Below are 12009 nucleotides of genomic sequence, written 5' to 3' on the forward strand. Positions count from 1 at the left end.
CCTACTTCCACTCAATCGCCTTCATACATATTTGTTTTACACCAGGCTTAGCGGAAAGCCTGTAAATATGTGTTCATACCCTTGCGTTTTACTATATCCTGCGGCACTTAAAATAAAAGGAAAAGGTAATTTCAGAATCGAAATTTTATGATTAAATTCAGGCTACACGCCTAAACCCTCAGCTTCTAACAAGTTTATAAGTCCCTCCTATTATTAACCTTGTGAGAAATATTCAATGCTTTGAACTTGGTGCTCATCTCACCTTCACGGTTTATCGATCGTCGTTCCTATGAGCAGCTTTTATGCATGATTTGGAATCCAATTGCTTGGATGCCGAAGGATAAAAGCAGAATTAGTGGATATTAGAAGTGGAATACGGCTGAGCTTTTGATAGTGATCTCGCAAAGAGCATTCACCTTACAATTCAAATCCTCCTAACTATTTGGAGCTAATAAGAGTTCATATGACACATTGGGATTGAGGATTTTAAACAAAAGAATGAGCGATTTAGCTACTTTATGTGGTCGCATACTCGCATAATCCAATACGTCAGACCCCGGCCCATAGTGACAGTACCAGTCCTGGTTATATATTGGGCCAATTCGCTATTGTCTCTCAGTTTAAAGCCCAATAACTCTTCTATTCACTATTTCAAGGCCCAGAAACTTTCATTCACATCCATCAGTTCGTTAGTACACGTGGTTGGCCGCGCATGCTATATAAGATAATAAGAAGAATCGGGAAACGTCATCACCTATCCCGCCGCATGATGCTAAGGCCCCTTGTACCTGTCCAGGGCCCAACCCGGCCTATACGATTTTATGCTCCAACGAATAATCTAGCCGTTTATTTCCCTTGTAGTTTCATCGTACGGTTTTAGGTTGTTGTCGGACGATCAAATTATCCAACTTCCCTCGGAGCTCATCTCTCTTCTCTTTGTTTACTCTCCACCTCTTCCTCCCCCTCTCTCTCTCTCTCTCTCTCTCTCTCTCTCTCTCAAGCTCGCTACGGTCACCTTCTATTGCTCGGTGTTTGGTCTTTTCTCTTCCCTTCTCCGAATCCTAACCTTTCAGAAAAAGGAAAAAAAAAGTTTAAAGATGGCTTCTCTCCACCTCGCCAGATCAAGCCTCTCTCCGGCTATCTGCCTCCGATTCGCTGGCCAGCCTCCCCGCCGCTTCTCCACCGCCGTCCTCCGCCTCCGTTGCCGCCTCCAGGACAAATCCGGCGGAGAGAAAGACGGTAGGCGAAATTTTCTATATGAAGAGTTTGCTCCTTCCTTTCTTTCTTTCTTTTTTCGTGATTTGAATGTTGTTTCCATTCTCAGGGGAGGAGGCGCCGGAGTCGTTGTTCATGAAGGAGCTGCGGCGGAGGGGGATGACGCCGTCGTCGCTGGTGGAAGAGAAGGAGATGGAGGTGAATGAGGAGACGAAGAAGAGTGGCGTGGCGTCGGCGGAGTATGATAAGGCGATGTCGAACCAGAGGGAGCGATCCATGGCGTTGAACAGCGAAGGCCTCGAGGTTGGTACTCCTATTGGTTCCTTCCCTTATTCTATCTTGTGAGTCCAATTTTATTTGGATTTGCTAAAGAAATTGGATTCATAGATTACTTCTCAGGAATGACATGAGCAATTTAGAAGTTGATTAATTATTAGGAAAAATGGGAAGACGTTGCTGTAATTGGTTACCTGAGTAGTTAAAATTTGATGTACAAATTAATAGAGAAAATTGTGTAGATTGGCCAATATAGATAATTAACGATGGAATGCAGTTGTTGATTTGACTAGTTGAAGGGTGTTTTTAAAATAATTGGAGTGCACGCAATAAAATAAACAAGTAGAGTACGGAATTGGACAAACTAGAACAGATGAGAACAAAAAATTGGAGATTTCTGGTTACATATGTCAAACGGAATATAATAAGATTGAGAGGTTAAACAATAGTCACAGACAGAACAAATAACGTGTCAAGTTTGATCACTTATTGGCACGCTAAACAAAGGAATGGAGCTTTCTTTACATGAGCTAGCAAGGTGGGTTGCTTACCTTGAATTAGAAGTTAAGATGATAATAGGAAAGGAAACATGTAGATTCTTCATCTGATAAGGATGTTCTGGTGTTCTCACTTGCAGCTTCTTTATGGTTATAACAGTTCAATTTTTGGAGGTCTAAAGAAATCCACCCTTCCGCTTTGCAGTCTCAGGCTCTCAGCGTTTTTAGATGTTTTGCTTTTAAAGCTTCTAGATTGCTAATTGCAGCTACCTCCATGATCTTCAATAGAAAGTGGCAGTTGCATCAATAGACCAATTAATCGGTGAACTTTTGGCATCAGAAATATAATAAGGTCCTGTTCTTAGCATTTTGTTAGATGTTTGAGAGTCACAAGTAATGGTGTGTGTTAATCTACAAAAGTAATGGAATCCATGATGGATTTGATACATATTCAAAATGACTAGGATGAAAATGAATCTTGATACAGCTTATTTATGCCTCAAAAGACCAAGAGAAATTCTTTATCACATTATTTTCTTCATCTATTGTATTTCAATGTCTAGAGGACCTTTCAGAGGCTTCTTCCAAGCTTGCATGAGTTTGAACTGTAACCTGCATAACCTGCATAACCTCTAAGATGCTTCCGTGGCAAAAGGCTAGACTTATTTTTGTCTGATGTTATTTTCATAAACAAGTTGGCAAATACTCTGGAAGTTTCAAGGTTGTCAATTTTATTGGGCAGTCATAAGTCTAATCTCTTAAAAGACCTCGGTAAAATGGCTAGGCTTCACATCCGTGTAAAATTACTAAAAATAAATCTCATTCCAAATCAATGTTGTGTGTTATGCCAAGCTTGCATTTAGCTTGAAACGTACTTGGTAGTAGAAAGTTTAATGTAAAACAGCAAAGAATCACCAATTTGCAGTTGATATGACTACTTGCACCATCTCATTGAAGAAATTTTAGTTATCTAGAGTGCTACATATTCTTTGTAAAGTAAGTCATTCTTCAATTCATAATCCATTTCTCAAGTTCCTGTTCCTGTGTTACGTGACACATTTTTATTTATTTGACTTGCAGTAATTTAGGTGCACTGTGAAATTCATGTTGTTTCAAGTACGTACTTCCTAGATGCTCCTCTGAAAGCTTAAATATTTCACATATCATTAGTGTGCCTGCATGTTAGTATATCTTTGTTTTATGTGAATCGTTCCAAATATTCTTGACAATGAGTATGCTGATCTTTGTTTTTGTTCCTTTTGATTGCTATGCCCACATGCATAATACTAATGCATCTTCTTACATCAGGGTCTGATTCCACGAGCTAAACTTCTCTTATCTATTGGTGCCACATTCTTTTTGGGTTTTTGGCCGCTGATGGTGATAACTATTTCGCTTTTCTCAGCTTTGTACTTTGTAAGCCTTCATTCCCTGTTCTTTTCTTGTTTTCTATCCTCTATTCTGTTCACAAGAAATAACATGCAATTTGAAATAGAATACAGGAAGATCAAGCTTCTGTCTGAAATATGTTGATCAATTCATATCTTGAGCATTAGACTAAATTTTGGTTACCTAGAGGTAAACATCGCAATTCATTATGTACTAACTCATCTAAAGAAGGTCTGTTTAGTGATACAAAAACATTAGGCTTGCATCTTCTGAAACCTACACTACTTCACATCAGTGGGTTTCAGAGAATCATATTAGACATTCCCAGCCCCCCTGGTGCAGTCTGATGAAGAAGAGGCTAAAGATGGTTGTTTGAAGGAGAGATCAGCCGATGGCAAATAGTCCCCTGGTAGTCCATTGGAAAAGCAATTGTCCCCTCGTGTATCAATTTCAATTTTAGTGATCCTATAACGATTTTAACATATTGATAAGAACTAGAAGTAAAGCCCTGCAAATAGAGATGAGCATCATTTTCTGCGTCAAAACATCATGTATAACCTTTTTGGATGTCTTAAGGGAAACATTAGACAGTGGAGTTCACACTATTTATATATTGATATCTAGGAAAGTAGACAATGGAACTGCTGATGATTTGTGACATGTAGCATTCCAAAGCACTGATTTCCTCACTACTGTATCTCGCTAGGACTTCCTCAATTGAATATCTTTTGTTTGCTATCTTCTCTGTCTATTTCTATCAGCCAGATTGTGAGACTCTTGTTTGTTGGATGCAGTACTTTGGGCCGAGTTTTGTGCATGATGCTAGCAACACGCAAATATCACCACCACCATACATTGATCCATACAAACTTCTGGAAGATGAGCGACTCTCACAAGTAACTCCAAACGTGAAATAATAGTGTCCAATGTTCAAATATGCCATTAAAATGCAATTATGTAATTAAATATTTTCTTTACTTGCTGTAAATGTGAATCTAGCTGTAGGCTGATTATTTGACAATTCTCAAAGTAAAATATACAACCAATCTCAAAATTAGTTTGTCAATTACAGCTTGATTCCTTCTGCATATTAATAGTTGTGGTCCTAACTCTTATTGAGGCATATACAAGTAACATGTAACAGTAGATGTCATGCGAGAAAAAGGGGGAAAAATAAAAGGAAAATTGCTTCATCTTCTCAGCAGCAGAACCCCAAACAATAAAATACCACACGCAGTGATCCTGATTTGTGCCGAATGAATACTATATTTTTGTTCCACTTTTCATCACCAGCCTCTGACTTTCTTAATTGTTGTAGCCAGCAATTTATCGCCAGCGACAGATCGCAAGTATCTGATAAAAGTAACTTTGTTGATCTTCCCTTCCTGTAGTGAAAAAAAAACAAAAACAAATTAGACATCGCAGAAACATTCAGCAATCTTTGTTTGGGGGCATGTGAATTAAATTTTACTTGCAATAGTGCCTGAGATTGATAATTCTGAACCCCACCTTATATCGATTAAAAGCGATCTGCAATGCTTGTACCCTTGAGGATGGAAGAAATCTTTCTATCTCTGCATAGAGCTTAGAAAAGCATAGACTTGCGCTATTCTTTGTAGCTGAAGTGGCCAACCTCCAAGGCCCTGAAGAGTTCTCACCTAATCATTACCGAGTAAATGACATAGTATCATAGTAGAGAAAGGATACAAATAATAATACCTTGCTGCTGCTTCACGCATTTGTAGCTCACAACATACTCTGGGAGAATGTGAGAGTTCATGTGCGTGCTCCAAACCACATACCATCTAGGGTTTGTAAGATCATCTACGCCGCTATCAAACTCATCACTGCTAGGATGGAACTGCATCGATCCTGCCTGAACTTTCTCCGGCTTCCCCACGATAACCCGGCACAGTAAAATGTGCCTCTCGCCCTTCTCGTCGGTTTCAGTTAGCAAAGAGCTGAGAGCAATTCAGAACATAAGGCTTTCAAGTAAAACATACAGATGTAACTACTTGATTGGAAAACTACTTGGATATAGGAGTATAGCTTACCTCGGATATGGAGAATGCGGTGGCGAGAGATGGACGCCGACACCGCGGGCATACCAACCCAGCACGTTGTTATTGGGCTGTCCGAAACCGTGAGCTAGAACGGCCGCCACATTCTTCTCCGGCGCTCCGTACCAGCCAAATTTCACATTGGCATCACCCCGGATTGATCTTGTCATCTCAGATTTCATCTGAAAGGTTCTCAATCTGAAACACGCCGGCGGGACGGCATGCGAACATCTATGGATCGACGTGACGAACGTACCAGGATCAACCTTCCTCATCCCTGCAAGAAACAGCTTCTCCACAACTTTGTAGAATCTATCCCCTTCGTCCAGCTTCACCACCTGGCTCCATCTTGGTCTTTCCATACCATGGGTGGTGAATGTCTCAGGACTCTCACCGGATCCCTCCTCAAAAGAATCGACCAAATCTCTCTTCCGCGTGCTAGGATTGCTGATCGACGACGACGCCACCGCATTGGAAGAATTAGAGTCCTTGTCAGTTCTTATCTCAATCTGTAAACTAGGACAGGAGACATTCCTCTGCTCATCAAAACTTGGAAAGAAGCACTGGCCGTCGACATCGATCCAAGCGAAAGGATTCGCCTCGGACGTCTCAGATTCAGCATGAACCATCCGAACGAAGTCGAAGACATGCATCCTCCCATTAACAGGAACCTCCAAGACAGCCTTGCCGTTGACAAACCCATCGCGCAAAACGTCGCACACCTCGAATGCGAAGTCAACCCACAAGCCATTTCTAAGGAAGAGGAACCTCGAAGGCTCGCCGCTCCTCCGAAACTTGTCGGATTCTTGAACCAAACTACTCGAGGAAGAAAACCCAGAAGCAAGATCCGATCTTTGGGGCAAGGGCACCTGGATTCCCCAATCTTCCGTGCGATTTCCGTCGGAACCGGCGATCTTGGACGTGAAGTCGGTGGAGGAGACGCAAGGGGCGGTTCGATCCATCGGTGAGGGGGAGACGACAGAAGAGAACCGTGGACGAAGGGATGCGTTTCGAATTTTGCCGCCGTTCTCTTCCTTGCATTTATAGCTTTTGCAAAATAAACCGACTTTGTGGAACAAGTAGGCTAGATTTTTTTATTTGTTAAATGCCGGTGCATTCTGACCTAATTACAGATGTGCCACGTCTTTGCTTGAGGGAGGGGGATGTCTCGATTGACTAGATTGCCCTTGTTCTTATCTAAGTTTTCCTTGGGCAGCAAACCTTGACTTTGGACTTTGTAAAAAATTAAAAAAAAAAAAAATAATAATAATAAAGATATTTGTTGTGTAGTACTTGGAATGTAGCCATTCTCATCGTGTCACATGCAATGAACGCGCATCGATAATTAAGTTCATGGCCAAAGGATTACAAAGGGGAAGTCACAACCACAAGTCACAACGACAAATTCATTATGGATTAATTTAATCAACAAAAATAATGCAGTGATCAAGGTTTATAAATTGCCATTGCATATGCATGAGCACGTCTCCAGTTTCGGCACGTAAGGGTCAGAAAGGTCATTTTGACAACTGAGAATGGGAAATGGGGGGACTACGTGGGTTACTTGGGCCAATTGGTTTGCGGCGTTTTAGAATTTTTGTTATTAAGACTTAGGGGTTAAGTTAACTTGGAGGAGGTGGCAGTGAGAAGAGGAGGAGCCACACCTTTTAGCTTATCTTATAAGCTGGAATGGGGGATGGAGGGGGTTTTTAATGAGCTAGATATATGCGTCCTTTGCTTTGGGCCAAAGCAAAGAACATGGGGGAAAGAAAAGATTCAAAGGAGAGAAGATGTCTTTGTAACTGGTGGACGAGGGCTTTGTGGATTTATAAGGTCAGACTTCCACCTAGTTGACGCTATAGACCCCACCCTTTTGCATTGTTTTTCTTCTCCTTTTGGTTAAGGCGATGTTAGATAATTTGAAGTTGTGAATCCTCATGGGGAGAACTTTGTTCTCTTTTTCTAGAAGAGGGATCCAATCCTCTTCCCACTTAGGGAGTGAATCTAATTTGTATTAGATTTGTTCTAGGAAAGGCTAGGGAAAAGGTTTGTTGACTAAAGAGAATGGAGGCATCAGCTTAATTCTATTGAGGGTATAGATATATAAATTAGATGTGAAGCAACTGCTTTCGTAGCTCAGTTGGTTAGAGCACCCGTTTAGTAAGCGGGAGGTCTTGAGTTCGACTCTCAACGAAAGCAATTTTTTTTGGAATTTGTTGTTAATAAATTTCCTACCATGATTCCATGACTAATAAATTAAGGGGCCGTTTCCCTTTAGAAACTCGCATTAATAACACATAAGTTATAATTATATTCTAGTTTATAATCCTATAAATTTTTTTTTTAAAGGCCAAGATAAACTGAAATGTAATACTCGATATCCACTATCAACTATCAGAACACATTTTCTTAACATGTGGTGAGAAAAAAGAAGATATAAGAATTTTATTTATGATCATTTTTATTCAACATTGTAAATATTATATCATAAAACATATGAATCAAAAGGATAGTGATGTATGAGATGGACCAACCTCTCCTTTAAAAGTGAGCAGGCAAGATGTCTGAGCAAGAGGGGATACTCAGTTTGCTTTATTTAACAAGGAAAATGATTTCTTTGCCTTTTTATCTCTTTTTAATACCTATTGATGTTGATAGTCTTTCTTTTAAGCTTATGTTTTCTGTTCTTTTTTTCTTCTTGTTTCTCTCCTTTGGTCTGAAAACAACTAATCTATGATTGACAATCCAACAAACTGATGCTTTAAAAAAGGCCAGATCACAAGATTGACTGGCATAATAAGGTCGGTGAAGGTAGTAAGGTCATACTTAAGCAAAATAGTAAGAATATGAGTAAGAACGTGTACTCCTAGGATCACATTTTATGCATTTAATTCACAGCATACAAATTAAAGCTTAGTGAATTCATTGAGTTAGGCAACTTATAAGCCTAGTGTACTTCACGTGATATATATATAGCAGATATTACTGGTATTTTACATCAGTTATAATCAACTTGAAAACAAGGTATAACTGAAATTAACCTGAGGGCCAAGTACCAGATCAGATTTAAGGGCTATTTGACAAGCAAATAGATTTTGCACTACATCATCATCAAGATAGTAGAAGTATTAGAAGGAAATCACAAAACCTCCGTCTCCGTCTCCGGCTTAGAATAAATTCTAAGATACACACTTATAACCAAGCATCAACAAGAGAAGCACAGAGGACAAGGAAAATATCATAGAGAAAGAGGGCACATGTAGTCCTTAATACTCATCGCCTTCATCATCCTCGCCCTCGGCAGATTCAGCGCCGACCTCCTCATAATCCTTCTCCAGTGCAGCAAGATCTTCACGAGCCTCAGAAAACTCTCCTTCCTCCATACCCTCACCTACATACCAGTGAACAAAAGCACGCTTGGCATACATGAGATCAAACTTGTGATCAATGCGTGAGAACACTTCGGCAACACTGGTGGAATTGGAGATCATGCACACTGCCCTCTGCACCTTGGCAAGATCGCCGCCAGGGACGACAGTTGGTGGCTGATAGTTGATACCGCACTTGAAGCCAGTGGGGCACCAGTCGACGAACTGGATGGTGCGCTTGGTCTTGATTGTGGCAACTGCAGCATTCACATCCTTGGGCACAACGTCACCACGGTACATGAGGCAGCAAGCCATGTACTTGCCATGGCGTGGGTCGCACTTAGCCATCATGGACGAGGACTCAAAAGCACTGTTGGTGATTTCTGCAACAGAGAGCTGCTCATGGTAGGCCTTCTCAGCAGAGATGACAGGAGCATAGGAAGAAAGCATGAAGTGAATCCTTGGATAAGGGACAAGGTTGGTCTGGAATTCTGTGACATCAACATTCAGTGCACCATCAAACCTCAAGGAAGCCGTCAGAGATGAAATCACCTGTAGATGGAAAACTTGTTAGAGATTCATTAAAAGCTTCAGCGTAAATCAGTCAATATCTCTTACTGGTCCAGACCTGGGAAACCAAGCGATTGAGGTTGGTGTAAGTGGGACGCTCAATGTCAAGAGAGCGCCTACAAATGTCATAGATGGCCTCATTGTCAAGAAGAACAGCCACATCAGTATGCTCAAGCAGGGAGTGGGTTGATAGGACACTGTTGTAGGGTTCAACCACAGAGGTGGAAACCTGGGGTGAAGGGTAAACAGTGAAACCAAGCTTCGACTTCTTGCCATAGTCAACAGAGAGTCGTTCGAGGAGAAGAGAGCCAAGGCCAGAGCCAGTCCCTCCACCAACAGCATTAAACACAAGGAAGCCTTGAAGGCCAGTGCAGTTGTCAGCAAGCTTTCTAATGCGATCAAGACACAGATCAACAATCTCTTTTCCAACTGCAAGAATAAAACCAAGGGTCATCATATAGATGAGCGCTAGGTTGAGATTATCCTGAAAACTAGAGGGGCAGCAGCAATAAGCATATTTAAATATAGAGGGAGAATTACTGGTGTAGTGGCCACGGGCAAAGTTGTTGGCAGCATCTTCTTTGCCACTGATAAGCTGTTCTGGGTGGAAGAGCTGGCGATATGTTCCACTCCTCACTTCGTCAATCACAGTGGGTTCAAGATCGACAAAGATAGCACGGGGGACATGCTTTCCTGCACCTGTCTCACTGAAGAAGGTGTTGAATGCATCATCACCACCGCCGACGGTTTTGTCACTGGGCATTTGGCCATCAGGCTGCAAACAAGACAAACTTATGATAATGCAATAATGAACAAGTAACAGAAGCCTTAAAACTGTTCCAATGCTATGAGGACCGTGTTAATAAAATTTAGCTACACCCATATAGTCAATAGAGTCTCAACGGTAGATCAATGATAGCAATATGAGTTGTATAAGAAGCAGATGATGTCATATTTTATTGCAGAAGAAAAGGAAGAAGCAATCGGGCAAAACATGCTTATTCCATTGCGGTGATGATCTATCTAGGATTTTGGCACATTTTGTAGACTTAGATTGTCAAGGTTCTAGTTTATCAATAGTATGCATCGGAGAATGGAACTTCAAATATCTCTGGAAATCCATATAATTGACTGCATTAGTTGCACGACAATAAATAAAACATCTCCTCTTTTCTTGTAAATTTCTTAAATTTATATTTTCTTGTGAATTCAAAAAGTAAAATGTCAGGCAAACTAACAGGCAGGATCTTATTGATTCTACAGCTACTGCAAAATCAATAAAATGCGGACAAATTATTCCCGATCAAACAAAGCTTTCAGATCTACGGGATTCAAGTGAATTGTAGATCCAAACACTGGAGGAGGAAAAAATAGAACAAAATTTCCAGATCAATGAATTGATCGAGTAATAACCATGGTCAGACAACAGAATCAAGAACAGATCACATGAGACAAGAGGAAATAACGAATAGATCGCAGATCTAGATAGATCGAACCTGGATGCCGTGCTCGAGGCAGTAAAGTTCCCAGCAAGCATTGCCGACCTGGATCCCGGCCTGTCCGATGTGGATCGAGATGCACTCCCTCATCTTTCTCCTTAGGCGGAGGAGGAGCGAAGGTTAGAGGAGAACGGCGACGAAGGATAGACAAGAGGAGGGCGGCGTTTGCAAAGACACCTCCCTATGCTCTCTATCGCCCTCTCGCTTTTGCGAGCTTTTATAGGAGGTCGGAAGGGTAGTGATACAGGGGTGGCGAGGGGAGAAGGCAGAGATGGCAAAGAATAGTGTCTTCCTCTTATAGAAAAGACGGAAATTGTCAAATATGGACACGTGGCATAGCCTGAACATTGATGGACGGCCTGCATTGGCTAATGATTAAACTTGTTATGTACGCAAAGGAATAGAGAAGAGACTGAAGAATGTTTTGAGAATTAGTAGGTGGACATGCAATGAGTGAAGAAGAAGCAATATGATAATGCTAATTAACGAAACCGCAAGCCATCATCTAACTACATTTTTTACTTAAATTTCACGAAAGAAGTCGGGCCTCCGCCTCTTCCAATACCGCGGAGCAATTCCGCCACCCTCCCCATCGGCGGCCGGTTTATGGGAAACGCCGAGGTGCACAGGAGAGCCACATGCAAGAAATGCACCATTTTCTTCGTATTGGGATGTCTACAGTGGACACAATCTGGGGTCCATAACAAACTGCAAGTCCATGTGCTCCCACTCTTTGGCTCCTTTCGGAAGCTATCGTCTCCGTTACCCACCCACCGAATGATGTCCTTGTGCTCTCCAAACGAGGGATCAATCGCCCTTTTCCCCGTAACTAGCTCGAGCAACACCATCCCGAAGCTATCTATACACGTCGCTCTTCTCGCTCGCTTTTAACGCGCGTGTATGCGTATTCTGCAAAGCGTGACGCAAGATAATAAATTCTATGACAAACTATTCTGCTTGAGGATTAGACAACACCACCTAGTCAATTCAACATGTCATAGGCTTAATTTAATCAATCGGCGTTCCACTCAGAAAATTTTAAGAGAGACCAACCAGTAGGCATCTAACCTGGAGGGATATATCCACAAGACCCTGCCACGTCGGATATCACGCACTGCTGATGAGGCCCATCATC

The 12009-nt window shown here is 41.5% G+C and overlaps 3 protein-coding genes and 1 non-coding gene across 5 annotated transcripts; 2 read left to right on the forward strand and 2 right to left on the reverse strand.

Moving 5' to 3' along the window:
- Positions 1-883: 883 nt before the first annotated feature.
- Positions 884-4443, forward strand: LOC140802602 (uncharacterized). The gene is made up of 4 exons (XM_073158144.1): positions 884-1239; positions 1325-1518; positions 3297-3404; positions 4172-4443. Exons 1-4 carry the CDS (start codon positions 1098-1100, stop codon positions 4292-4294), a joined length of 567 nt encoding a protein of 188 aa, XP_073014245.1. The 5' UTR covers positions 884-1097; the 3' UTR covers positions 4295-4443.
- On the reverse strand, positions 4331-6470 carry LOC140802600 (probable inactive poly [ADP-ribose] polymerase SRO2). The gene is made up of 4 exons (XM_073158143.1): positions 5432-6470; positions 5097-5338; positions 4887-5020; positions 4331-4762 (listed from the first exon to the last, which is right to left on the reverse strand). Exons 1-4 carry the CDS (start codon positions 6397-6399, stop codon positions 4664-4666), a joined length of 1443 nt encoding a protein of 480 aa, XP_073014244.1. The 5' UTR covers positions 6400-6470; the 3' UTR covers positions 4331-4663.
- A 1092-nt stretch (positions 6471-7562) lies between these two features.
- Positions 7563-7636, forward strand: TRNAT-AGU (transfer RNA threonine (anticodon AGU)). Its single transcript has one exon. It is a non-coding gene; the product is annotated as a tRNA-Thr (tRNA).
- Positions 7637-8464: 828 nt separating this feature from the next.
- LOC140802598 (tubulin alpha chain-like) lies at positions 8465-11776 on the reverse strand. 2 transcript variants are annotated; one of them, XM_073158142.1, is made up of 5 exons: positions 10872-11276; positions 9916-10150; positions 9434-9804; positions 8897-9357; positions 8465-8814 (listed from the first exon to the last, which is right to left on the reverse strand). In XM_073158142.1, exons 1-5 carry the CDS (start codon positions 10962-10964, stop codon positions 8676-8678), a joined length of 1299 nt encoding a protein of 432 aa, XP_073014243.1. In that variant the 5' UTR covers positions 10965-11276; the 3' UTR covers positions 8465-8675. The 2 variants fall into 2 exon arrangements, with proteins under 2 accessions (XP_073014243.1, XP_073014242.1); XM_073158141.1 differs by having other exon boundaries at positions 8465-9357; positions 10872-11776.
- Positions 11777-12009: the final 233 nt, after the last annotated feature.

Source organism: Typha latifolia, unplaced genomic scaffold, assembly GCF_019914945.1.
Source record: "Typha latifolia isolate L0001 unplaced genomic scaffold, TyphaL0001v2 contig_42, whole genome shotgun sequence".
Lineage (NCBI taxonomy): Eukaryota > Viridiplantae > Streptophyta > Magnoliopsida > Poales > Typhaceae > Typha > Typha latifolia.